General features: G+C 39.5%; 1 protein-coding gene and 1 pseudogene across 2 annotated transcripts in view; both read left to right on the forward strand.

The window, feature by feature from the left end:
- ASZ1 (ankyrin repeat, SAM and basic leucine zipper domain containing 1) overlaps positions 1–27,147 on the forward strand; it is a 165,297-nt gene that overhangs the window by 14,225 nt on the left and 123,925 nt on the right. For both annotated transcript variants that reach the window (XM_075208977.1, XM_075208976.1), the window contains exons 2-3: positions 10,047–10,146; positions 20,945–21,067. In XM_075208977.1, the coding sequence (XP_075065078.1) occupies positions 20,989–21,067 (79 nt within the window). In that variant the 5' untranslated portion in view covers positions 10,047–10,146; positions 20,945–20,988. The remainder of the gene's footprint in view (positions 1–10,046; positions 10,147–20,944; positions 21,068–27,147) is intronic.
- Positions 18,904–20,711, forward strand: LOC142149572 (protein GVQW3-like; annotated as a pseudogene).

Raw genomic sequence — 27,147 nt, forward strand, 5'->3', positions numbered from 1 at the left:
GATACCATATTATAGTAATATATATTTTTTCATGTGCTAGAGTAGCCGCGTACCAAATAGTAAATAAATCAGGCTTATCTGTTATGATTCCAGCTCCTTCACAGTAGAGACCAGATCCACACTAGAACTCGAGGAGAAGGGCATTTGCTTACTTTTACAATTTTGGATATGTAATAAACCCTTTTAAATCAACTGCATTTGGGCATATTACACTATGTCACCTTTTTTCCTCGAGTTCTAGTGTGGATCTGGTCTCTACTGTGAAGGGGCTGGAATCATAACCGATAAGCCTGATTCTACTGTATGTGACCTCTTTTGTTTGATGCTATTGAGCACTTTAAGCACTTTATTGGTGATATTCACTAAGCGCCGTTTGGTCTAATCACTATATCACTATTTTTCTGTGTGTGTGTATATATGTATATATATATATATATATATATATATATATATATATATATATATATATATATATATATATATATAATATATTTATAAATTTTAGTACTAGACAGTACATACAGACTGAGTTAGGTATCATTCCAAACTGTTATGTCTTTGAGGAAAATTTTTGCTGTCAAACTGTTAGCAGCAGAATCCAAAAAACAAACAGATTTTTCTTTTAAAATTTAAAGTTGTTTTAGTAGAAGTAATCTTGTGTGTGGCCACATAACAACTGAAATATTTTTTTTTAAAAACTGCGTGTTTTGCGTTTGAGTTTCAGCAGCAGTTGCGCACCCCAAAAAAGGCTATAATTATGTTATAATTTTTTTCTATTTTTCAGTTGTCTATTTTGGAAAGGTTGTTCAGTGAAATCTATATTTAAAAAAGGGACTTTGTGTGTGAGGGTTTTTTCTGGGCAGATTCGACATTCATTGATATATATATATAACATTACAGTGACCGCAAAAAAAGTCATCTGCTATGCCACCAAATGAAACAAACCCATTGGATAAACTAAACATCAAAAAAAAAAAATAGTGTAAGGTGCAAGAGATAAAAATGTTGAACCGCTAAGCACACACTAACTTTTAAACTTTATACAGCAGGCAATATGGAGTGAAGAGGCAGTGATAATCCAATGTCATTAGATGACAGAGGCATCAGTAGATATTAGACAAGTATATAACTAATTGTAAAGAGCTACCTAATTTGCTGTTGCTATATAAATAAATGAGGATGCTAATAGATGAAGGTGGCCTGCAACCATACTACAAAAATTCATAGATTAGGCACATAATACATTGTTCATCGGTTGCCAAGAGAAAGCCTGTCATTACCTTGTTTTACTTATATGCTCTGTGCCATAATGCTGCCGTTCTGAATCAATCCAACTCGTATATATGTGAAAGGTGGGTTGGAAAGTCATTGCCCCCAGTGGAAATTTCATCCCACCCCGAGGTAAAGGGGACTGCTCGAAACTTGCAGCGGAGGTGGTCCCTAAGACCCATGTATATAAATAATGTTTGTATGTTCTATTAGTGACATATAAGAAATATGTAAAAGAGACAGTTCGGATAGGTCCATAGTTTCCCTTCCCACACATGTAAGTATGTATAATACGTACATTGATGCAGATCTGGTTGCCCAAAACATGTCTTGAAAATGCAATTAAAAGCTCACATTCTGTTAAAATAATAGGACAGATTTTGGAACTGGAAAACAATCCATATATAAATGGAGAAATGATGGATGATGATTTATGCTATATGATGGAGTTGGAGAACCGTAAAATATGGCCAATTTATTTTTTTAATTGAAACGGAGAAAGCAAATGCTCCCGTGGCAGATTTACAAAATCCTTCATTAAGACAACAGTAGACAACTACAGTCAGCAACATAAGTAGACATTTAAACGATGATGAGAGGGTGCAATGTTAAATGGTAGAATTCAAGGTGGCATTGTCCTTGGAGTGAGGTAGATCTGTGCTGTAATACTGCCCTTCTGAATCAAGGGGACTCGTAAATATTTATGTGGGAGGGAGGGTGGAAAAATCATTGCCCAGAGGTAAGCTTCGTCCAACCCTGGGGTAACTGGAACTGCCCGTAACTTGCAGCAGGGGCGCTCCCCAAGAAGGGATGTACTCACTGAAGCAAGGTCAACTGTGCTCTTGGCCCAATTTCTCCCCTCTCTGTGTTGCCAAAACATGAAGTCTGTTTAGAATTGACACTGGTTTCTAAACCAAAACACGAGGATCAGGGATAACGAGGATAATTTAATTCCAACAGGTATATTGGTTACTCTATTTGTAATAAGAAACAGCTCTTATAACCTTTCTTATCTTAACTAGGTTCCGTACTTCACCTAGTCCACCAAAACATATAACACTTATTAGGTTACAATGTACACAATTAGTAACTAAAGAATCGGGAATACCTCCATGTAGGGATTGAAAAGTACCTCCAAACATCACCCTTCTCATTCATTCACTTGTCCTGATTCATACATAGTGGCTATAATACTCACCTGACTCAACTGCTGTTGCACGAGCTTACTATTGTACTTCAAAGCAGTGCTGCACAACCAGTGTGCCGCGGCGCAATGCCTCCAACAGGAGAAAAAAATATATATATATATGCAACATCGTGTGGCTAGAGCGAGCTGTGCCAGTGTTTGGGTAATGATTGAAGAGTTGCATCTGTCTCAAGATACAGAAATTGCTGCCGGCTATTGCAATATGTGTGCTGCACTTAAAACAGTCAAATGCTTTTCTGGAATAGTACTTCTGTATAAGAAACAATAGTTTTTATATAAGAAAAGAGATTTAAGAACATTAAGGTTAAAAAGTTAGTTATTTATACCAGGAGGATGCTCCTGTCAGTGTAAAGTGCTCATCCAGGTTTTGAATGATTATTTATATGATCTTGTTGCTGGAACCATTCTTTTGAAACAAATTAATTGTTGTTTGATCTTATGTTTGATGTATGTAGATATTTTATATAATATTGGTATCATTGCATTTTATATATTTGTTTGGTTTTTATGTACCTAATTAAATCTTGGCTTATTCTATTTTTGCTTTTGGTGTGCCGCAGAATTCTGGGAAGGGCTTAGGTGTGCTGAGGGTGAGAAAAGGTTACGGAGCACTGCTTTAAAGTCATCTCCAAACTTGTCTTGTGTTCATCTATCCAATTTCCTGAAGCTGAAAATTTGTCAGCCAAGAATAAAGTTAATAAATTAAAAAATCTTAATTGCTGTGTCAGCCTAATTTGTAGTGTTTTTTTGATATGGATAATGGGAGGAGAAACGCTGGTCAAGCAAGCCTCATGTCCTAGAGCCCCTGAATTCTGTCAGGTGAAAACAGCTGGGAAATTTGCAAGCTTCCCAGAGCTTGCAAATAACTAGGCTATAAAATTATAGATTGAACTGTCCAGTACCCACAGCTTGAACTTGAGTTTTTAAGAGATTAAGCGCTTACTTGACAATTTTACAAACGGAGTTGAAGACATCTATTCCGTGTCTTTCAAACTTTCTCAAAAGGACTGTCTACTTTGTCATGAAGCCATGTGGCTAATTGAGACCAGTAAAATTCAATCAACACACTGTGTAAAATGCTTGTCAGTTATATCTTGCATTATTGATTGAATGTGCTTACTTTGATAGAGAACAGTCTGCCCCTTGGATGACCAGCTCTGAATACATATTTCAGTAAATTTGTTACTATTGTCTTTGCTAATTTATTAATTATTTCTATGCTACAACCCACAAGTTGCTTGCTGCCTATCATATTCACCTTTTTGCCACAATTCCTAAGACCTTTTTCCTTTTCTCCTTTTTATCTAGCTGGAATTTTGTGAGCGCACTTGCAGAGGCACAGTCCACGAGACTTTACCATTTTATTGCTCTTTAATTTAAGTGTATTCTCAATATGCTGTGAATACAGATATCCTTAGAGACTTCAAAGACCAAAAAAAGGCACTTTTTTTTTCTATATAGGAAACAAATTTGTTAAGTCACTTCATTCCTCATATTTGCTAATCATCTCTGCATGGAGCCTTATGTATCATGCTTTAGATGTCAATGTGACTTGATTTTGAAAGAATAGAAATATGAGGTAGATTCTTAATGCTTAAGGGGGTGTACAGTTCTGTCATAAACCTTCACAGTGAACTGATACTTTCCAAACTGGCCACATGGACATCATTCTAAGTCCAATTAGATTCTTTCAAGTAGGCACTTGTTTACAAGCAATCAACTTTTTCATACACCCATTTTTCCCTCTTTCTAACCTAACAATCCCATTCACACTCGCACAATAACAAAATATCTCTGTGCTTACACAACCCCTTATTCAAAGACTTTAACTACTATTTACTGTATTAGCCCACACAGAATTACTACTTTTTTTTTTTTTTTTTAATCTTACATTCCCTTCTCCCCAGTGATGTTTGATCGACAATGCGTTACTGCCAGTTCTTGTGCTTCTTATAATATAATGTCTTTCATTGCCTGAACCCTCCCCAAGTGAGTGCACTTGCTTGAGGTCAGTGTTCTCTCTAGCAGCTATTTCCTGGGTGCTCCACTCGGCTGTTTTTGCTTACCACCTGTCTCCTGGAGCCCAGCAGACTTCTATTATAAAAGAATAAACCAGTGTTTCTCCTATTATAACAAGCCGTATGTGAGCACTACAGCCAGCAGTGTGTATTAAACCACTGACGACCATTCATGGCAGGTGTGGGCAATCATTTCCAACATTTGTCATTATTATTGCAAAGTATTACACTGCCCCCATGGATACTTCTTAATGCCACCCGGCTGGCAACATTTTCTGTGAGGTAGACCTCAGAACATTATGTTGCTTAAAATACTGTGCCTGAGACCCTTCCCATGGTAATATTGGAGACATTCAAGAGTGTAGTAAAAGGTTAAGCGACCAACTTTTTATGCCGAGCAATTTTACATGCTATCGATGGTCCGATCGCTCGGTCCATGGACTGCATACACACTAGCCTTGTTTAGGACGATAAAGGGAAGAGCGGACCTCCCTTTAGCGACTTTTTACAGCCATGTTGTCGTGAGCAATGATTTTAATTTTGTACACACTGCAGCGACATTAGCGGGAAATGTAACGAGATACCAAATACATTAGCATAAAGGTGCAGAGCTTTCTCTATAGTTAACACCCAAAGCTGCATAAAAAGAGAAGGCAACACTGTCTCTTCATTCATTCCTATAAAATAGAAGTTTAGTAACATACATAAAATTTAGCAGTTTAATGTTTTTCTAAAGTGCAATGCAATGAATATTCCCTAATAATAAAATCCCTTCGTATGTAATGGAATGCTCCATTCTCTGCGTGCATCATCGCTGATTGGTCCACAGCAGAACCGAACGCCCATGTCTGAGTGTATAAATTGACAGAGGAATCTGTTTGGCGCCGAGGAGCGTCAGAAGATGGTGAGTGAGCAAGTGTCAGTGGGTGTTAAGGTTGTGGAGAAGGTGTCAGTGGGGGTTGCGGGTGAGGAGAAGGTGTCAGTGGGGGTTGCAGCTATGGAGACGGAGACAGAGTCAGAGATGGTGCTGGAAGGGCCAAAAAAATGTTGGAAAAGTTAAGGTGGGGGATGGAGATACTCAAGAAGAGCAAATCCAATGAGCCCAAGAGAGGTGGAGATGATGGTCAAAGTACTGGACCAGGACGACAACGACATTAAAAAAAGGTCAGTAGCACGTGTAGTGTACCTGTTAGAAGGACTTTATTTCATTCTAGTGTCACATAAAGCAGTGTAAACTAATTTGTAACCTCATTTTTTTTTATGTCAGAGTGAAGAATTAACGGTGAGAAGGCCTGTGCTCTTTGGGCACATACCTGTACCGTTATAATAACCAAAATGGCGCCTGTTTTCCAGAATGTATGGAGGTTAAGCCCACTATTATTGCGATTTCGCCACAGGGACTAAAATATAAACTGATCTCGAGCGGCATGAAAGATGAGAAACAGTATTTGTCGTTGAATATAAATTACAGATATAGAAGTTAAATGGTAAACATTTTTTTATTTCCTTGTATCGTAGATAAAGAAATCAAAGGGAATAGAAACCCAAGCGACATCAAGACCTGTTCTGCCACAAACCAGTAGCACCTTTAAAAATACTAAATACTAAAAAAAATTACTCTGCAGTACTCTGCGCTCTGATTGGTATGGGCGCGCTCACTTCTCATGCGGATCTTTCAGACAGCTGTGTGTGTTAAAATTTTTGTACCTTTTTCCTGCAATAAAAATGTTGCTTGAACACTGTGTGGTTTATTCTGGGTACTTCACAATTATAAGTTAATAAAGGTTAATATAACTTTAATAGGTTATAAAGGTATAAGTGTATAAAGAGTAAATATGAATACATTACCAACATAGACGCAAAGGGGAATAACACACGTGCTTTATACAAGTGTAATGGTCTGCAGCCAGACAGGTGCAATATACATCGATACAAAACACTAGTCAGTGATGTGCGGATTCCGCACCACGTGGGACTGGGACAGACATCAAAAAATTTACATACACACGCTCCCCAGGTCGAGGAAGAATTGGAGGATTGTCGTGGATCGGTCGGAAGTTTATACACACTGCACAATGGAAACGAGATTGGAACGAAAATATTAAATGGTACGACCAACCAAATGAGGCGACAATCATCCCTTTGGGCAGACTTTCGTCCATCGTGTCACTGCACACACTGACCCGACTTTTGAACGAGCGGTTGTATGTCGGCTGATTAAGCCGATTATTGGACTAAAACGTGTAGTGTGTACCCAGCTTTAGCTAAACTTTGGACAGGGATAAAGACCAGAGCTGCATGGTAACAAATGCACACTGCCGTGAAGATATGCAAGTGGCAAAAAGTGTAGTTTACTATTAACCGTCATCTGAAGAATCAAAAGGTTTCACGCCTATTTTCTTACTGTAATATATACCCAGGGTAATGAAGACTGATTTAGCTGAATAGCTGAGATTTTCCAAACATACTACTCAACTTTTTGTAACCTCAACATCCTCCACTCACAGGACAGTTGCACTCAAGATTGAGGCACACTCTTGTGGGTGTGGACTTCCCACTGCAACTGTTGCCATTTCATAGATCCTGAAAGATTGCCTGTGTTCGTGTTGACACTTGCATCTGAGCTGATTACCTCTATATGTTTGGTTACATCTCAAATATCTAGGAAGGCAGCTGAGTAAATAAGTTTTATAGGAATCTGTAGACCCCTCCAATCTTCTCGTACCTATCTATTATCCCATGCTATAAAGTACGTTACTTAACCTGACAACTTTTTATTTTTTTTTTAGTTTTGGCTGCTGCAACATTTTTAAAATTATTGTCCTGCCTGGGCTTTACTATTTATTTCAAACTTTCCCCATAAACCTTCCAAATACCCCCCCCCCCCCCCTTTTCTATACCAAACTCTAAACCCATCTTAAAAATTTTATATGGATGGCATGTCCCAATAAATCTTTAATGACTGTTTAAAGTAGCAAAATCGGTGTTAGAGTTTAAGATCTTGAGAGCTACTGTGCATAAGAATTAGTGGATCAGTTCTGCCACTCATACAAAAATAGAGCCTTATACAAACACATGGTAATTTGCTCATGTGATGTTAGATCACAATGTAACCAGTGTATTGTAGGTTATTAATTTTGTTTTTCCAGATTTTTCTTAAAAAAAAATAAAAATTAAATAGCCATTTGTTTTCCACTTTAATTGTTTTGTTAGTTGCAAAATCACATTGAAGGTGAAAAAAGGTCTGATATGATATATGTTGATTCCAGGCATTACATCACAAACACCTGCAATTTCAATAAGAATGTGTAGACTTGAGCTTTATCGATTTGCTGGCTCTGTAATGCAGAACTGGTGGAGCCCTGGGAAAAAATGTTGTGCCTCCGGCTATGAAGGAGAAGGCATTAGGAAAATGTCAGGCGCCGCTCTCACACCATGCTAGGTGTTGGGGGCGGACGCCTGGCCCGGCCGCCTGACACCCGCCCCATTGCCTAGCAACTGGACCTACTTCCGGGTTCACGGCCGCACATGCGCAGTGCGCGCCAGGACGCTTTTTCTCCGTTTCTTCGGCAGTCAGGAAGCACCTGACCGCCACAGTACCAATCAGGGCTAGTGCCCTACTATATAAAGCCCCTACTTTGTCTCCTCAGTGCCAGAGTATTTGTTTCACCATTCTCCAGCGTTGTATCCTGTTCCCATATTCCAGCTTCCTTTGGTGTTTGACTTCCGGCTTGTTTCTGACCATTCTCTGTTCCACGATTTTGCTTCTACGTTTATTGGACTCTGACCCTTGGCTATCCTCTCGACCACTCTCCTGGATCACCCTTCTGTACTGTGCTCCTGTTTGGTTACGACCCGGACCGTACGACTACTCTTGCAACCTCCCGCTGCACTGTTAATTAGCTTGAAGGACCGTGACCTGCGTGCCCCACGCAGCCAAGCCCATACCTCCTTGCGGGGGTCCCTGGTGAATACCGGGGGTACGTTAGACTCCGCGCCTTCCTGCCTAGTAGAGTCAATATCAGCCAGCGGCATCCCCAAGTCATATCATGGCAGAAAATATTTTCCTAGGTGGTAGAACAGGTTTATTCTCTCCATCAATAATAATTTATATTTAAATTAGAAATGTGTGCTGACCCTCGTTTCAGTTTCAAAACCGGTGTCTGTTCTAAACCGCATCCGCGTTTTGTCTTTACTACTGATTTTGCATCTCACTTTATTTTACCTATGTTTCACAATTTTGAATGTAATGTTGCACTGTTTTTGCTACTATATTACTATTTATAGCATGGGGCTATATAAATAAATTTGGATGATGATCAAAGGTGGAGTGCACCCATAATAAAAAAAACTTCAAAGAGTAAGCCCACAATAAATTTGGAACGTAATCAGCCAGAATTAATTAGATGGACTTTGGATAAAGTATTCACAGGGAGCCAAAAGTAGAGATTGCAAACACCTTGTTTAGTAGAAGTGCTTTTTATGTTCTGAGTAAGGTAGATCTGGCTTAATAGAAATTTGTATGTGCCGTAATACTTCTCTTGTGAATCAAACAATGGGACTCATCACTCGTATATAAATATGTAATGTATAAAATATGTAATATATTTGTGTGGATGGGGTACGCTGATCGATGAGATTCTCTGGTAAATTTTTGAGCTTTTTTGGCTGTGTTCCACTCCCAGTGTACCACAATTTGGGAAAATGGTCTGACCTTGGCACCCTTCTGGATTTCTATTGACAAATGACAGCGTTGTCTTCGCTCACCACTCAATATTTGCCCTCATATTAGAAATTGGACCTTATGATGTGGTCACACAAATATATCTCCTTGGAAGGCTATATCAATGCTGTCAAAATGAATAGCCTTCCCGAACTTTTTATATGCACTTATCGTTGGGTAGAGCTTTCAAACACCTTGCGATGCTTGGGGAAAAGTGGAGGAGCCAAAATCGTGCATGATGGCATTGTCCTTGGGGCCACCCATATGTTGAAAAGAGCATGCACATAGGTTAACAAACCAAGCATTCTAGCGACAGGCACTGTCCCTTTTGTGGATTAAGTGCTTAATTTGTTTGGGCCCCCACAAAAGCCAACATTTTGGTTGTTGGATGGTTGTTCAACTGGAGATTAAATTGGCATGTTAACAAATGAATCATGGGCATTTGACTAACTGGTTATCTTCCTCAATGGTAACCAGTCATCACCATCATCATCCTCATTGAAGATGTCTACATCAATTACATTTTCCTTTGAATGTAAAAGATACAACAGGTAGGTACCTATTATTCAGCATGCATGACAAATTGGAGAGGGTCAGCAGCAAATACATTAGAAAGGGTCAGCACTGCAGGATACATTGGAAATGGGACAGTGAGTTCACGCTCGCCGCTAGCTCCTTATTAAGATACGTTACCATCAATCTTGCTACAGAATATGTAGGAGAGATCCGAGATAGATTCTATTAGTTTGAATACGGAAACTAGCTTGACTTGGCATGTTATAATGCACAGATCTCCCTTAGGTTAATTGTTCTTTTTGTTTATCCATAGAAAACGAACAAGCAGTTGGTAATTGAAAGCAGTGAGGATGCATTAAAGAATGCTCTGACTTTGGGAAATGTGAAATTAGTCGAAGAACTCTTAGATTCAGGTGAGCTGAACTTAATTTATATATGCATTATTATGTTTACTACTTATCAGTTTGATAGAATGATGTGTGTATGTATGTGTAAGAATACTTTCAAAATTTGAAGTGTTAAAATATATATATATTTAATTTTAATTAACAAAATTCAAAGTGAATGAACAGAACAGAAATCTAAATCAAATCAATATTTGGTGTGACCACCCTTTGCCTTCAAAACAGCATCAATTATTTTAGGTACACTTGCACAAAGTCAGGGATTTTATAGGGTCACAATCAGGTGTATGATTAACCAATCATATCAAATGGATGATAATGAGCATCATTTTCATATGTAGGTAGAAACAGAAAACATCTGTGTAGGAGGCTTAAAACTGGGTGAGTGGATAGTCTAATAGACCGAGTAGGATCGTTACAGTGTTGGGGGGGCAGCACAGGAGAAATCTTGGATAAGGGAGTGAAATGTGGTTACCAGAGAGCAGGAAAGGTGACTGTCATTAGCCGATGGGTGAGGGAGTATGTATGGAGATGAGATTGGAAATGTAGGGAGCAGTGGAGTTGGAAGAGGGCCTTGAACGTGTGTCACTCACCGGACTGTGAGTGCCATTTCTCCTGTGTTCAGGAACCGTGGCCGTCCGCCATTCTAAGGGTCTGCGCATGTGCAGTCCTTATGAAACCTTCAGTACCTGTTGCTTTTAATTAATTGGAAGATCAGGCAACCCTCCCTATTTAAACCACCTGTGATCATTACCTAGTTGCCTGATCTTGGAGTCTCATTCCCCATGAGCCTCTGAAGGTGTTCCTGTGTTTCCTCGTGTATTCAGCTCCAGCTGATTCCTGTCTACTACGATTGTGGTTTCCAGACCACTTCAACTCTCCTGTGTTCATCATGTCAGCTCTCCACTGATTCCTATCTGCTACTGCTGCCGGATTCCAGACGTCTCTACTCTCCTGTGTTCAGCGTGTCTCCCCTCCGCTGCCTTCGCTACTACTGCCGGATTCCAGACCGCCTCTACTCTCCTGTGTTCAGCGTGTCTCCACTCCGCTGCCTCCGCTACTACTGCCGGATACCAGACAGCCTCAACTCTCCCGTGTTCATCATGTTTCCAGTTTTACTTACTACTGCTTCCTGAGTATTGCTCCTTTGATTACCGGTTACCTTTCGTGCGCTGCACCAACCTGATTACAGCTTCCATCCTCCAGTGGTCTCTCCTCCTGCCGGTGTTCAGCCGTTCAGGTATCCCTGCACTTCTCCTTGACAGCCTGCTCTCCTGAACCGTGGTATGCATACTTTCCATTGACTTTGCTATTGTGTTGCATATCCGTCTGGACTGAGTTGTGTTTCTCTCCGCAGTCTTCCATCTACTGAAGCTATTGTTACTATTGACTTTGTTTCCTATTACCTGAATCTCTATAGTGACTTTGTATACTTCAAGCAACGCTTGTCAGTTATTATTGTATTGTGGTTATCATCGTGGGATCAGTTCAGTGTGCCGCCCGTGTATCCTCTGTATTCCATTCATCTCCTCGTGCCCCTCCTCACATATATATAGCAGTGGTACAACTTGCTGAACGCAGACCACTGACTTCCCCGTTACCTACTTGCACCTGGAACCCATTCCTTCACTATAGACAGTGGTACAACTTGCTATACGCAGACCACTGACTTTCACTACCTCCTCTCTACTCCTGGACATTCCTCCTCACTATAGCAGTGGTACAACTTGCTATACGCAGACCACTGACTTTCACTACCTCCTCTCTACTCCTGGACATTCCTCCTCACTATAGCAGTGGTACAACTTGCTGTACGCAGAGCACTGACTCTCCTCATGTTTACTTGTCCATCTGGTTCCTCGTGTTCATACATCTAAGTCATTACCAGTTGCTGCTAGTCATAGACTTTCCTTGAACATTCTCTCACCATCTGCTGATTCTCCTGTTCCGTTGTCACCCTGCTACCAGAGGACCATAGTACCAGCTATATTACTCTGCCCAGGATATCACCAGATGATGTTCTTACCAAAGACTCCTAGTGCCCGTGACAACGTGAGTGTGAGGAGTTTGAAGTGGATTCTGTACGGGTAGGAAAGTCATTGCAAGGTTTGGCTGATGTGAAGCGGTGAGAGAGGAAGAGGAGTTTAGGTACAGCATTAAGTGTAGATGGAAGAAGAGGAACGAGTTGGGAGTGGGGGGAGGCCAGTAAGGAGTAATCAAGACGAGAAATGATCAGTGAGTATATAAGAGTTTTGTTATCATCCGGGGAGAGGAAAGGTCTAATACAGGCGATGTTGTGGAGCTGGAAGCGACAGGATTGGGCAAGAGATTGAATGTGAGGGCCGAAGGAGAGGGAGGAGTCCTGAGTGACACTCTGGCAGCAGAGTTTGGAAACAGATGATAGTGGTGTTGTCAACAGTGATGGAGAGGTTGGCAGGGGAGGAGACTCTTGATGGAGGGAAGGCAATGAGTTTAGTTTTAGTCACGTTAAATTTAAGAAAGCATAAGGATATCAAGGAGGAGATGATGGAGAGGCAATTGGACATCGAGAGTGGAGGAAAGGGATCAGGAGATGGGTGGTAGTTGAGTGTTTGCTGCATAGATGTGGTACTTGAGGTCGAGGGAACTGTAGAGTTCACCCAGGGAGATGGTGTACAGAGGAAAAAGCAGAGGACCAAGGACAGAAACCTGTTGGACTCCTTTGGGAGGTATGAGTTGGGGGGGGAGAGCAGGAACCAGAGGTAGAAACAGGGAAGGAGCATTTTCTTTGGGGAAGAGGGGATGAGATGCAAGGGGCAAGTTAAGGGTGGAGAGAATAATATAATAAACTGGACTTTGTCGCCGACAGTGAGGTATAAAAAGCACAAGAGGTGGTGGGTAGAAGGAGAGGAGGATGGAGGGGTAGGGGTGACAGAAGAGTGAGGCGAGGAGGAGATTTTATATCTGATTGCTTCCTTTTTCACTTCCAAAATTGAGGCTAAGTCAGGGGCAGTAGGGAGTAAGACATCACTTTATAATGTGCTTTTATGTGTTTGGCAGCCTAAACTAATATTATGCAAGCAACTGATGATTTATTAGGTTAAACGTTGTCAGATAATCCTTTCTCATTTATGTTTTTAGAAAAAACAGATTGAAGAGATATTACAGTGCTATACAACACCACTGGTTTAGATTTGTGCACAAAAAAATTAGTAATTAGACTAAAGCACCTCTTAAAGCTACTCTACAACCTAAAGATGTCAGCACTTTAAAATGGTTGCAGAAGGGGAGGGGGGGGGGGGTTAAGTTAGTGATTGAAGCTTCGTATTGATCCTGCCCCTCACACATCCCTCCAAAATACAAATATCACAGCACCATAGGTTTCAGGGGGGGTTGTGATCCTAACCACAGATACCAAGGATAAACGGATGCCTACCAAGCTTTAGGGAGGTGTGGAGCTGTATTGCTCTGCTCCCTCCTTATGTGGTATAGCTTTATGTGGCAAAGTAGTACATTTGTAAAAGTACGAATTCATCAATTGAAGCAGGTCAGAGGTGTTGTATCACTAAAGCTTGTACTTTCAATTTTACAACCTATTGTCTGCAATAATCCTTGTTCAGCTTGCAATTCCAAACAGTTAGATTAGTAAATCGGAATCCAGCTGGTTCTACATCACAGAGGTGATGAAAACAAAGACTAACCTCACTGAACCTACAAAGCAGGAAATGCAGATCAAATTGAATACCATTCAAGAGATTAAAAGTCATTGATGATAAACACTTTCTATTGTAAAAGAAGAATTCAAGGATCACAATTTATTGATGAATTCCTAAAGTCTAACAGGATCTGTAATCTCTATGCACAAGTGTGTAATTTAAAATTGGACTATAAAACCTGCTTACAAAATGATAATGACAATATGAAGAAAAGTACCTTTCCTTCTCTTCCATGACAACAGAAAACCTTTTTTTTAGTGGATGCATTGTTTGATGCAGCCCATAGCATTCTGGGAGCTGCCTTAAGCCTGGGAAGTTCAGTAAATGGTCTGAATGCTGATTCTATTAAGAAAAGAATAAGAAGTATTCAACATGTTTGTATCCTGTGAATTCCCAGCAGATTAGAATGAGGTGCTGCACTGCAAGAATGAATAAAAAATGGTCCCAAGGCAGGATTTCAAAGTAAGCCCCAGATGGATTATTTTAGTGCCTAACTTCAATATATGCAAATATGTTTATCGTTAGTTGTGTTTCCTGTAAGGACTTTATGACAAGCCCTAACAAATGTGTTGGCTCCTTTGTCAACTGAGCAGACAGGAAAAGGAAAAACCATGGAAGGTATATAGTGTGAAGACACCTTCCCTGGATGTGTTTGAGTAACTTTCCAAGATGTTTCTAAAAATGTAAAAGACAACATCTAGGGAATATTGGGACTCCCATGGTGTCCTTCAAGAAACAAAATTAGCGGTAAATATAATATGCATATTTCCTCCTTGAACTCCCTGGCTGCCCTAACTAATGGGATCTACCCAAGAAATATCAGGGTGGACTCATGATGTAAAACGACGCCAATAATGTGATGAAAATAGAACATTTTATGATCCATTGTCTGAAGGATCTTTTTTCTGAGCTGAGCACCCCTAGATAACATTACATCCAGGGGATCTGGTAAAGGTGTAATAGCCAACATGCTGCATTGCAGATCTCATTTGCCAGGGCCTGTGTCCTGCATGCCTAATAGGTTGCCATTATCCTGATTGAATGTCCCCTCAGGATTTCAGGAACCTCTCGTTCATTCCCCGTATAGGCCTATGTATAGGTCCATTTTTCCAGTGTATCTTTGGAAGAAGCATGTCATTGGGTTCCTACATAAAGGACCAAAAGCTGGTTAGTCTTCCTAACATTCTTTGTTATAGAAATATATATAGAAAATGCACTACAACATACAGGGTAGTTAATCACTTTTCTTCATTAGTTGTCTGTGGGCAGAGAGATAGCAGTATAATCTCCTGATTTGATCTGAAAAGTAGAAACTACCTTAGGTAAAAAAGCAGAATTTGTGCATAGTATCACCTTGTCTGAACGGCACCATAAAGCAAGCAGTTCTCCTATTTTTCTAGCGGTTTTAATTGCATCTAGAAGAAACACTTTGCGTCTGAGGCACTTGATGGGATCTATCTTGTAGTGTTTCAGAATGACTTTCCATTAAATGTCTAATGCACAGACATATCTCTTTACTGCCTGTAAATATTCTTGGTACAAGATCATTTAATGCCAATATTTTGTCCATTAAGATGCTGAGTACCTTGTGAGTGTTGATATTGAGGCTATTCTTTAAATCCATTATGAAGAAAATCAAGGACCTGAGGAATGCTCACAAAGACTGGCTTAATCAATTTATGTTTACATCAAAAGATGAACTTCCATCAAATCCTTTAATAAATAAAAAACTTTGTTTTCTGGCTTACAAGAGCACTTCAGTAACCTTATAGAAGACTCCTTTACACTTTAGCAACTACCGCTCAATCTCCATCCCCTCAAGGAGAGGGGACTGTCACTCACCGGACTGTGAGTGCCATTTCCCGTGTGTTCAGGAACCGTGGCCGTCCGCCATCCTGAGGGTCTGCGCATGTGCAGCCCTTATCAAACCTTCAGTACCTGTTGCTCTTAATTGATTGGATGATCAGGCAACCCTCCCTATTTAAACCACCTGTGATCATTACCCGGTTGCCTGATCTTGGAGTCTCATTCCCCATGAGCCTCTGAAGGTGTTCCTGTGTTCCTGTGTTCCTCGTGTATTCAGCTCCTGCTGATTCCTGTTTACGGCTATTGTGGTTTCCAGACCACTTCAACTCTCCTGTGTTCCTCATGCCTGCACTCAGCTGATTCCTATCCGCTGCCTCCGTTACTACTACAGAGTTCCTGTTCGTTTCAACTCCCCTGTGTTCATCGTGCCTGCACTCAGCTGATTCCTATCCGCTGCCCCTCCGTTACTACTACAGAGTTCCTGATCGTCTCAACTCTCCTGGGTTTATCATGTCAGCTCTCCGCTGCCCCTCCGTTACTACTACAGAGTTCCTGATCGTCTCAACTCTCCCGTGTTCAGCGTGCCTTCTCTCCGCTGCCTCCACCACTACTACTGGATACCAGACAGCCTCAACTCTCCCGTGTTCTTCATGTTTCCAGTTCCACTTACTACTGCTTCCTGAGTATTGCTTCGTTGATTCTGGATTACCTGTCATGCGCTGCACCAACCTGATTACCGCTTCCACCCTCCAGTGGTCTCTCCTCCTGCCGGCCTTCAGCCGTTCAGGTATCCCTGCACGTCTCTCTGACAGCCTGCTCTCCTGAACCGCGGTATGCATACTTTCCATTGACTTTGCTTTTGTATTGCATATCCATCTGGACTGAGTTGTGTTCTCCTCCGGAGCCTCCTATTCACTGAAGCTATTGTTACCATTGACTTTGTTTCCTATTGCCTGGATAGCTATTGTGACTTTGTATACTTCAAGCAGTGCTTGTCAGTTATCGTTGTATTGTGGATATCATCGTGGGATCAAGTTCTGTGTGCCCCGTGTATACTCTGCTTTACATTCATCTCCTCGTGCCCCTCCTCACATATATATAGCAGTGGTACAACTTGCTGACGCAGACCACTGACTCCTGTTCCCTGTGACACCAGTTTCTAGTATCCTCTCACATAAGCAGTGGTACAACTTGCTATACGCAGACCACTGACTTCCCCGTTACCTACTTTAACCTGGATTCCATTCCTTCACTATAGACAGCGGTACAACTTGCTATACGCAGACCACTGACTTTCCTCACGTTTCCTTGTCCATCTGGTTCCTCGTGTACATTCATCTACTCATTACCAGTTGCTGTTAGTCATAGACTTTCTTCGAGCATTCTCTCACCATCTGCTGTTTCTCCTGTTCCGTTGTCACCCTGCTCCTAGAGAACCATAGTACCAACTATATTACTCTGGTAAGTCCATCATCTGGTGATATCCTGGGCAAAGACTCCTAGTGCCCGTGACAGGGACACTGATTCAGATTACAAACTGTTCGCAGACGTGGAAGGTCTGGATGAAGTGGTAGAGGCAAAGGATGCTCTAAAAGAATCTCCCCGGCTAATGTTAACAATTGCCGATTTAAGGCCAATAATGAAGAATCACTATTACTACTGCTGCTTCCATCCTGATTTTCCTCAAAGTGCGTATAATGCGGGAAAAGAGGAAATACATATGCTTGAAGAAAGTTACAGGACCTCGTCAAGACATGTAACCCTTCTCTGGGATGTCTGTGACAATTAATTTGTCTTGATGTTCTGACTTGTCACCATCAAGTTTAATTGAGGCAACCCAAATCTCTCTTAGCATCTGAATACTACTTTGTGTAATGCCCACTCTCCTGGATGAATGATAGTGGCTGAAAGTTTCTGTTACAATGTTATCCTTGCCTGCCACATGGAGTGCTGAAAAGGACATTAATGTGTTTGTATCATCTTTGCATAATTGTTGATAGATCCTCAATCATGGCTCCTGATGGTTGTTTGTTTGTGAATACCAACACTGTCTGGCTGTCTGAAAATATTTTGAGATATCTGTGATATAAGAGAAGTTAAAAGTGTAAAATTGCTCACAAAACAGCTCTCACTTAAGTGTTTGCATGTAGCTGCTTATTGTCCTGCCGCTATATGCCCTGCACCACTTCAGGGGGCAAATGTGCACCTTCTTTGTAACTGGAGTCTGTTGTTAACACCGTCCACTCTCGGTCTAAGATGAATACTACATGATCTTTCAATGCTGGGTCCTGCCACCAGTTGAGGGAATTTGTGACACTCCTGATAAACCTGCAGCCCTTATCTAGGAACTTTTCACTGTGATCCCACTGGTTGAGTAACTCCAGTTGGAAATCCTTCATGTGCCATCATGCAGGGATATCTATAGTCGAAAAGAATAACAGCTGAGGTAGTCCAGTGTGTAGAAATTTGCCACTGGATTTGATAGGTGTTATATTTCTCACAGTCTCTCCTCTGACATAGATGTGACACTGTCTCTTGCTGTATCTATGAGTACGCCCAGGTTTTCCTGGTCTCCCTCTCCCAATAGTTCTGAAAGAGTACTGAAGAGAAGAAAAACTATTCTAATGTAAAATTAAGATGCACCTTAACTAAGGGCCTTGTAACATCTGCATTGACCGGCACGCTCTGGTGTGAAGTTTGTTTCTTCACTGTTTCCTTATCTACTTAACAGGGTGTATTGTGCCCCAACATTTGCTTCATTTAGCATTTATAATTAACATCAGCAGCTGCTTCCCTATATGGTGGAATAGGTTAAATTGCTGAAAATTGCTTTGACTGATACATTTGTTACCAAAGAGCATCTACAACTGTATCCATAAGACTTTGGTCCCTTATTGGCATTGATATGGTTAAAATTGAATATTACGAGGTTTTGATATTTGAGTTTTTACAGATGTTTATTTGTCAGAAGGTTTGGAGGATGGAAACTTTTAATTTAGATCTTGCTGATGGTTTTATTAAATCAATCTATAAAGTTAGGGAATTAAATACTTAATCTGATTAGAGTAAAATAATATCTTTGTTGTTATACGAGGTATGTCTATAACGAGACTGTGCTTCCACCTAGTAAACAAAGCAGTCAGAACCGGTTAAAACTACATACGTAGTAACCTTGAACCTGCATGACAAGCTGCAACACTCTGATGTTCAGTTGGTTGTGAGTCGCCATTTAGTTTGGTTGTGTTTTCTGTAGAGTACCGAAAAAATGCTAAGTTTAAAAGTTGAACAACGTATCAATTTGAAATTTTAAGTAAAATTGCACAAAACACCAACAGAATGTTTTCAAATGCTTACTACAGCCTATGGGAATTACTGCCTTTCTCGTGCACGTGTTTTTGAGTGGCACAAAATACATAGCAAGGGACGTGAGAATGTCAAAGATGATGAACGCCCTGGACGACCTTGTCCTTCAAGAACCGGAGAAAATGTAGAAAAAATCAGTCAGATTGTTCGAAACGCACGCCAGCTCAGTGTTCGAATGATAGCTGAGTCCGTGAACATTGACAAAGACACCATATGGATAATTTTGCGTGAGGATCTTAACATGACGAAAGAATTGTGCAAAGATGGTCCCAAGGGTTCTCACACCAGAGCAAAAACGTCGCAAGGAATGTTATGTTGACATTCTGCAGCAACTTAACACAGATCCAAACCTGTTTCATAAAGTAATCACTTTAGATCCATTGATGAGTCCTGGATCTTCCAGTACGATCCTGAAACCAAAACACAGTCAATGCACTGAAAAACACCGTTATCACCAAGAATGAAAAAAGCTTGTCAAAGCAAGTCAAAATTTAAAGCTATGCTCATTGGTTTTTTTTTTCAATATCAAGGGTGTAATTTTGGAAGAATGGGTTCCAGAAGGCACAACAGTTAATCAGCATTATTATAACAAAGCTTTGCAAAAGCTGAGCGAGTCAGAAAGAAATGGCCGCAACTGTGGAAAAATGGTTTCTTTCTTCATCAGGACAATGCGCCTGCTCACACAGCATTTTCTGTGAAGCAGTTTTTGAACAACAAACACATTTGAACATCCTCCATATTCGTCCGATTTAGCACTTTTGCGTTTTTTTTTTTTTTTTTTTTCTTTTCCCAAAAGTTAAATCAGTGCTTAAAGGGACGCATTTTGAGTCAGTTGATGCTGGAAAGAAGAAAACGGCAGATATGTTGAAACAAGTGACAGAAATTGATTTGCTCCCTGCCTTCGACCAGTGGAAAACAAGACTACAGCGATGTATTAGTGCAATTGGGGAGTTTATTGAAGGGGACAAACATTACATTTGGAATACCAATAAATAAAGGGGAGTTATTTAATCAGTCTTGATATTTAATAGACATACCTCGTATGTTAAAAGCAACAATAACTTTTAGAATACTTATTCTGGAATTGGGTATGTATGTTTTGTTATGTAATTTGTTTTGTTGTACTGTCCCTTAAAAATCTAAATAATAAAAACACTTTTTGTTAAAAAAAAAAAAAAAAAAAAAGCTATGCATTTTGCTCCAAACTTTTTGAAGCAGGCTTGGTATTTAAAGGATTTGTGTGCCCACACTTTTGTATATGTTGAGCTATTTTTTAACAACTATAAAACGTGCAGGTTTCTAAGCAATATGGCCAAAAAATATTGGCATGCAATCTATATAACTTGTTTGTAATGCTTGCAGAAAGCATACAGATGGAGGACAGTTGTTTTGGAAAATTAGTGCTATTAAAATGACTCACAGTACACATTCAATTGTGTCGGTAATGTCACCCACTCAATAGTGCAGTATGGTTAGTGAAGAATGAATGAAAGGCCCTTCATTGCACAGTTTGTCCCAGACAACTGTGTTCCGTTTTTTATAATCTCATCATCGGTCTCCAGAGAACTATGTAGGAGGTTTTTCATTGTTTATTTCCCCATGCAGTTATTGGCCAAACACTGGTATACTAGTTTGACTGTTGTCATAGTTTTTCTACAGCATACGGATGAGTGTTCCATCCAGCCCTCAGATTTCACAGGCAGTGTGTAGGACTAGGGTGGTGCTTTGTGTACGTATGTGTGTGTTTGTTTTTTGTTTTGTTTGTCTTTTTAATGTATGGTTATGTACTGTGCGTCATTATTTTAGGGTGTCATGTTTTTCTTTTATCTTTTTCACTATCCTGAAAGTCCTGATATATCAAAATATGTAACAATTTATTGTGCGTGTGTGCTTTATTTTTATTTCTTTTTAAATAAAATATTAATTCTGCATTTGTTTGTCAGGATTAAATGTGGACTGCTGCTTTCGGTTTGGTTGGACTCCATTAATGTATGCTGCTAGTGTTGTCAATTTGAAAATGGTACGTGTTCTTTTGGATAGAGGAGCCAATGCAAGCTTTGAACGGGGTATGTATAAGCATTAATTCTATACTACTTCACTGCTCATTATTATAAAGAGTTTCTTAGTATTGCAGCATCAGCTACATATTTAGCACAATAGGCTATTATCTGCAGGATTGCACAGGTAGCAGGATTGTTACGGTTATAGATAAGATCTTGCCTGATAACGTTTAGTGAAATATGCTATGTGGGGAAAGGAGGTAACTGCGGACTATAAAACATATACTTTTTCTAGCCCTCTGGTTCCCCATATTTGTCAGTCATATTTAAGCTTCTATATATATTCATTTTTGAAAGTAGTTTAAATGTCTGCCAGCAAGTATTGTAATCTTGCAGACTAGTCCATTGTTTCAGTCTAGGCAAAAGAATTATTGTTCGCCAGTCCTGTATGAATGTACATCACACCAGGAGGTATCATGTATTAAGATAGGGAAAAGGCCCACAGACAGAGCTCTATGTTTAATTACAGAGTACTGCATAGTGTATTTAAATGTAAATGTGTCTGGATTGTGATCTCTCCTGTTTTAACAAACTCTGCTGTATAGCCACAAAACAATACCTGTTCCTGATTAAATCAGGAGTGACTCATCTGTTATCCCTTTGTCTGTATGTTTACCTGTGAAAAGGTAAACATAGAAAAGGACTAATCAGGCAGGTCCTGAAATTGCGTTTTTGGGCTTAAAAGAGAACTACAGAAACAGCAAATTGGCATTCACTACCAAGTGATAGCTGAAGTCGGGCTGTCGTTGAGATATAGATCTCTGCCCCTGACAGGAACGGGACAATAGGTCACTGAAGTATTGTCGTTGCCCTAATCTACTTCTCCAGGTAGATTGGGGAGATGTGTGTACCCCAAAAGTGGAGTGACCCTGACTTGGGGCAGCTACATTTGCTGATAGTCTTAAAGGAGAAAGGGGAGAAGCTTGGATTGATAGACAGCAGTCCCTGAAAGTGACAAGGATACTGGGGAGGTGTTCTCATTATACCCTGTATGTTGTCTGTGCCAGACTGTAGTGTTATTTGTTGCAAGTTATTATTTATATATGTGTATTGCTGTTTGGTGCTACTATTTTGTTAAATAAACTTGTGTTTTATTTTGGATATTTGCTTGGGTGATTTTAAACCTTGGATAGGTACCGGGTAGGCCAGCTGTGCGGTTCATAAGGTTACGTTAAACCCGGTATCCTCACATGTTATATGAATTTTTATTGGACAAGCAAAATCCATCCATATTCTAGTTACTGCATACAGATTTTGTGCTTTTCTGAGGACTTTGTGAAGGAATGAAGAAAACACTGCCAACATCCCCAGTGTTTAAAAGCAAGAGCTACTGCCCACCCTTCTCTCTGATAAAAAATAAATAAATAAGCCTGTCCCATAGGGAGGACCAGTACTGATTCCAAATATATAAAATGTGATGTGTTAATCTTAAAGTACTTTCATATATCTGTATGTTCGTCTAGTCGCTATCAATGAAAATTGTCTGCTGCGATTTAGTGTGGTTCCAACGCACAAAGTGATTTAATAGCAAGATGCAATATATAACAATTCATCAGAACAAGTACAGCTGGTACATACGCATGCGCCCTTGATCCAGCATATACAGTCATTCAATCCTGAAGTCTGTGGTCAAGTAGACTGTATAGTGGACCCAGAGCCTGGTTTATATACAGTTTGTGATACATAAAAAAACAGTAGTGATGTCTTGGCGTGTTTTCATAAGTTCAGGATTCAGGACAGTCCAGCATAATGCAGGTCATAGGTCTGTTCAAACAATGCCCTCCAAGGGTGGGGGGTCAACTCTTCAACAGCTTGATATGTGTTTTCCCGCTGAAAAAGCTAGTTTAAACTGGTCTATTTGCATTACACACTAAATATCATTCTGATCATTATTATTACTCTATCATCCCTAAATTTCATACGCAAGATGCGACCACTTAGGCATAGTAGCGGTTGTCTGATGGGTAAAAAGTGGATTAGAATGACACTAAAGATAATGTTTCCTAAATCCCAAATCTTAGATATCAACAAAGTGGTTTATTATATTAAACCTATTGCATTCGATTATATATGATTGTGCGTTGGAACTTTATTGAGGTGAACTATTTACAAGTGAATGTGTGAGTGTAGGTGTATGCAGAAGTGTTCGCAAGTGTTATTGCTAAATACACCATCCCACGCCGTAGCGTGCTAATTGCATATTTTCACATAAAGTAAATGAAACTGATGGTTAGTAATTGAAACGACTCCATCCAATTATTCGACTTCCACTATATATATGTGTATATGTGTGTATATATGTACACACATCTAAAGAACATTTCCAGAATTCGCACATATCTCACGCAAGACACTGCTAAAACCTTAATTCATGCACTTATCTCCCGCATTGACTATTGCAATTCCCTCCTTACTGGACTTCCCCAAAACAGACTCAAACCCCTACAATTTATTTTGCACGCTGCTGCAAGATTGATTTTCCTTGCAAATCGTTATTCCTCTGTTGAATCACTCTGTATGTCTCTACACTGGCTGCCTGTTTTCTACCAAATCCAATATAAAATACTTTTACTAACCTACAAGACCATACACAAATCTGCACCAACATACATCTCTTCTCTTGCTTCAAAATATCTCCCAACTCGGCAACTCCGTTCTCCGTTGTCTGTTTTACCCAGTTTGTTTATTAGTTTACTATGTTTGTCCCCAATTGTAAAGCGCTACGGAATATGTTGGCGCTATATAAATAAATGCTGATGATGATATATGTGCATGTATGTGTGTATATATATGTGTGTGTGTGTGTGTGTGTGTGTATATATGTATATATAGATATAAATTATAGAAAGGACAAAGCAGGGCGCCTCATAGTGTAGTAATATAGGTATATTATCCTATAATAAAATGTTAATATCGCGTACCAGATAGTTTCTTGTAATCAGACGTATCGGAAAATTCTGGTCCTCACACCAAATGGTTTGTCACTGAACGTATCAGAAATTCGATTCTCACTCCTTAAGTTACAGGGCCGTCCAGGATCCCGCCACCATATGTCAAGGGAAACAAAATGTGGAAAACCAGTGATATGTGTAAATGATCTTACACCATACAGCCAATAGTAGATACCAAAAACCACACTAAAAGTGCTTAAGCCTACCAGATACAGAATATAGCAGGCTTATCTGCAAGATCCCTTCGATTCCACTGCACCTGTTTTTGTATATCACTGTACCTCAGGTTAAGAAAAAACACCATATATTGTAGTATGTTTCACTCCTAAAAACTTTTAATGAGCACATAAGTGTATGCGCTTACAAAAGAAAAGAAAATACAGGCTTATCTGGATTCTTCTAGGAGATAACCATCCATATATCCGCATCAGATATCAGCAAGTCCAGTATGGAATACAAAGGTCCAAAAGTCCAGGATTCCAGCCAATAATAGAAGTAGTACAATAGCAACAGTCTCGGCGCGTTTGGTCTTATATTAATTAAAGACTTCATCAGGAGCATATAGACATTCGGCAGAACGCTCCTACTTATAGTGCCCCGCGCATACAGCTCAGTATGCGAACATCTTCAGTGCGAACGAGCAAAATGGCGCGGCGCACTAAAGTAGGAGCATTCGGCCGTGGGTGAGAATGTGTTCCTAATTAAGGTTCAAGAAAGAAATAAAACATACATTACATAGGTAATTTTAAATGTGACTTTGATCATCTAACCTAAAACAGTCTTATCTGATCAAATACAGGTTTTTAATGGGCCATCAAATGAAAGTTTCAAGTTAATCCAGTGGAACATTCTTAAATGTAAACATAAAGAGTTTCATGCCTTAAGAATTATCATTTGACATTGTATGTACTGTTATATTACTTAAGACATCCTATTTTCTTGTTTTCAACTATGATATTCTTGTGAAGGCTCAGTGCAGGGTCATTAAATGGATTTTCTGATGGGGAGATTTGCATCTGACTCGATGTTAAAAATATTCTTTTATGCTCCTTTAATGTTTGCATGTTTCTGAATATTATTATTATGTCTATTATGAAGTGCCATGCATGTTAGGTTTAGTGCTCGTTGAATGAACATCTGTGACAATCGTTGGGAACTGGGTCTCGGGTAATGGGTTTTAGCATTAAACATTATGTTTGTCAAAGCCTTGATGGGGCTTGTAGTTCCACAGAGCCTAAATGTGTTTGTAGAATAACAATCGTCTGCATTCTTTGGCAGCCAGATCCCGCCGCAGGGTGTAGTACAACAAACCTACTACATAGAGTAATAAGAACCACAAACACCAATATTTAAAGCATTTAATCAAAATTAAAACTCCCCACCAATTACCTCGTTAATCACTCAAGTTAAACAGTTGGCATTGTGTACAGTACCTACAGTATTTACCAGATCCTTCCTTGTCTTATGACATTGTTCTTTACTACTGTTATTACTGTATTTCAGCTCATTATTAAAAATTAATGTTATAGAAAAGCATCAGAATTTGCAGAAAACTAGAACTTTTATTAATAAGCAAATTATAAAGAATAATAACCATTCAATTTTAAAAATAAGAAAATGCGGCAAGGCAAAAAAATTATTGGTCCACAATAAGCTTGTTTAACTATTCATTCAAGAGCATATAGTCCATGACCCATAGTAGCCAGACTATGTCCCTTATGGCTCTCTCTTTGGACCCACAGGCCTCCCTCCATGTGTTCAGCACATGTGTATGAGAAGAAGCAATATGTCATGTAAAATTTCTTGTTTTCTTATTATATTGTGGTATACTGTAATGTTACATTTCTTCGAACATTGTTTGAAAAGGGGTCTGTGTATTATATTTTATTTATAAAGTGCAGTAATTTGATCAAGATTTGTGCTTTGCATCATACATATTTAAGTCTTTCAGCATTGTTTATTAATATGCTTATTCATTAGCATGGTGTGTATATGGATTACAGGGAAATTAATTCATTGACCACTAAGGATATATACATGAAAAGCATTCAGAATGGTTTTCCCATGCTACAGTCCAGCAGGTGCAAGCCGCTCTGGCTATTCGCATCACGACTTCACCAGGAGCAAGTTCTTGACACTCGTTAAGGATATTAAACTGTTTTTCCTATTTGATTACTTCAGGAAAGAAGAAAAGCATATTCTATATGTATTTAGCTTAAAAAGAAAGTGAAAAGTGCTTAAGCATTTATTTTATGTTTCAGTGAACTTTTGCAGCCAGGGCACACCTGTGCCTGTAGCTCTTCAACTCCAGGGGGCATGCTGCACTTGTTACTGTAAGTAACTTACACTCCCCTGATCCGCATCACCAGGTGTTAGAGGCTGAAACTGCAAGTTACATTTAAGTTGAAGACTTTCTTAATGTATTATAGGTAATATAGGTTATTAAATGTTGTTGAAGTTCCACAGGTTGCTGCTCCTTGACGTCCACCTCGTCTTCCTCCTACTGGTCTTCCGCCGCCTAGTGCTTCACATTCTCATATTCTTGAAAGCCTATTTTGACTCCTCTGCCACGGTCACTTATCAGCCACCTCTCATGGCCTTACTGCTCTATGTAACAACTATGCTCTATGTTAGCTTCTCTTGTTTTCTTTTTTTTTAAAATTACATTACATCCAGTATGTGTTGTGCAATAAAAACTGTTCATGGTGTGTGTTTTCTTAAAAAAAAATATATATTTTCATACACTCAAAATTATTTTGTTGTTTTTTTTTGTTTTTAGGACACTTTATTGGATGTTAGAAACACATATAGTTGCAGGATAGGGCAACATGAATCTGCACTGACACATAATGACGACTTTTGTTAATATGAACAGGGTATAATTAAATAAACCAAAACATACAATTGGTTAATGTAAGTGGGAGCAGAAAGAGACTCTGGGGGGGAAGTCAGGATGGACTCCTCTAGTCCAAGATTTAACCAAGACAGGGCAAATGATATATATAAAAAAAAATAATACAAATGCCTACATTAATAACAATTGTAAAGGATTCCTCTTTGCCATTATAGTTCTAGGTGCAGTTATGTTACATATTAATGTGTTTCAGCTATGATGCTAATGTGTAGATTTATAAG

Source organism: Mixophyes fleayi, chromosome 4 (assembly GCF_038048845.1).
Source record: "Mixophyes fleayi isolate aMixFle1 chromosome 4, aMixFle1.hap1, whole genome shotgun sequence".
Classification (NCBI taxonomy): domain Eukaryota; kingdom Metazoa; phylum Chordata; class Amphibia; order Anura; family Limnodynastidae; genus Mixophyes; species Mixophyes fleayi.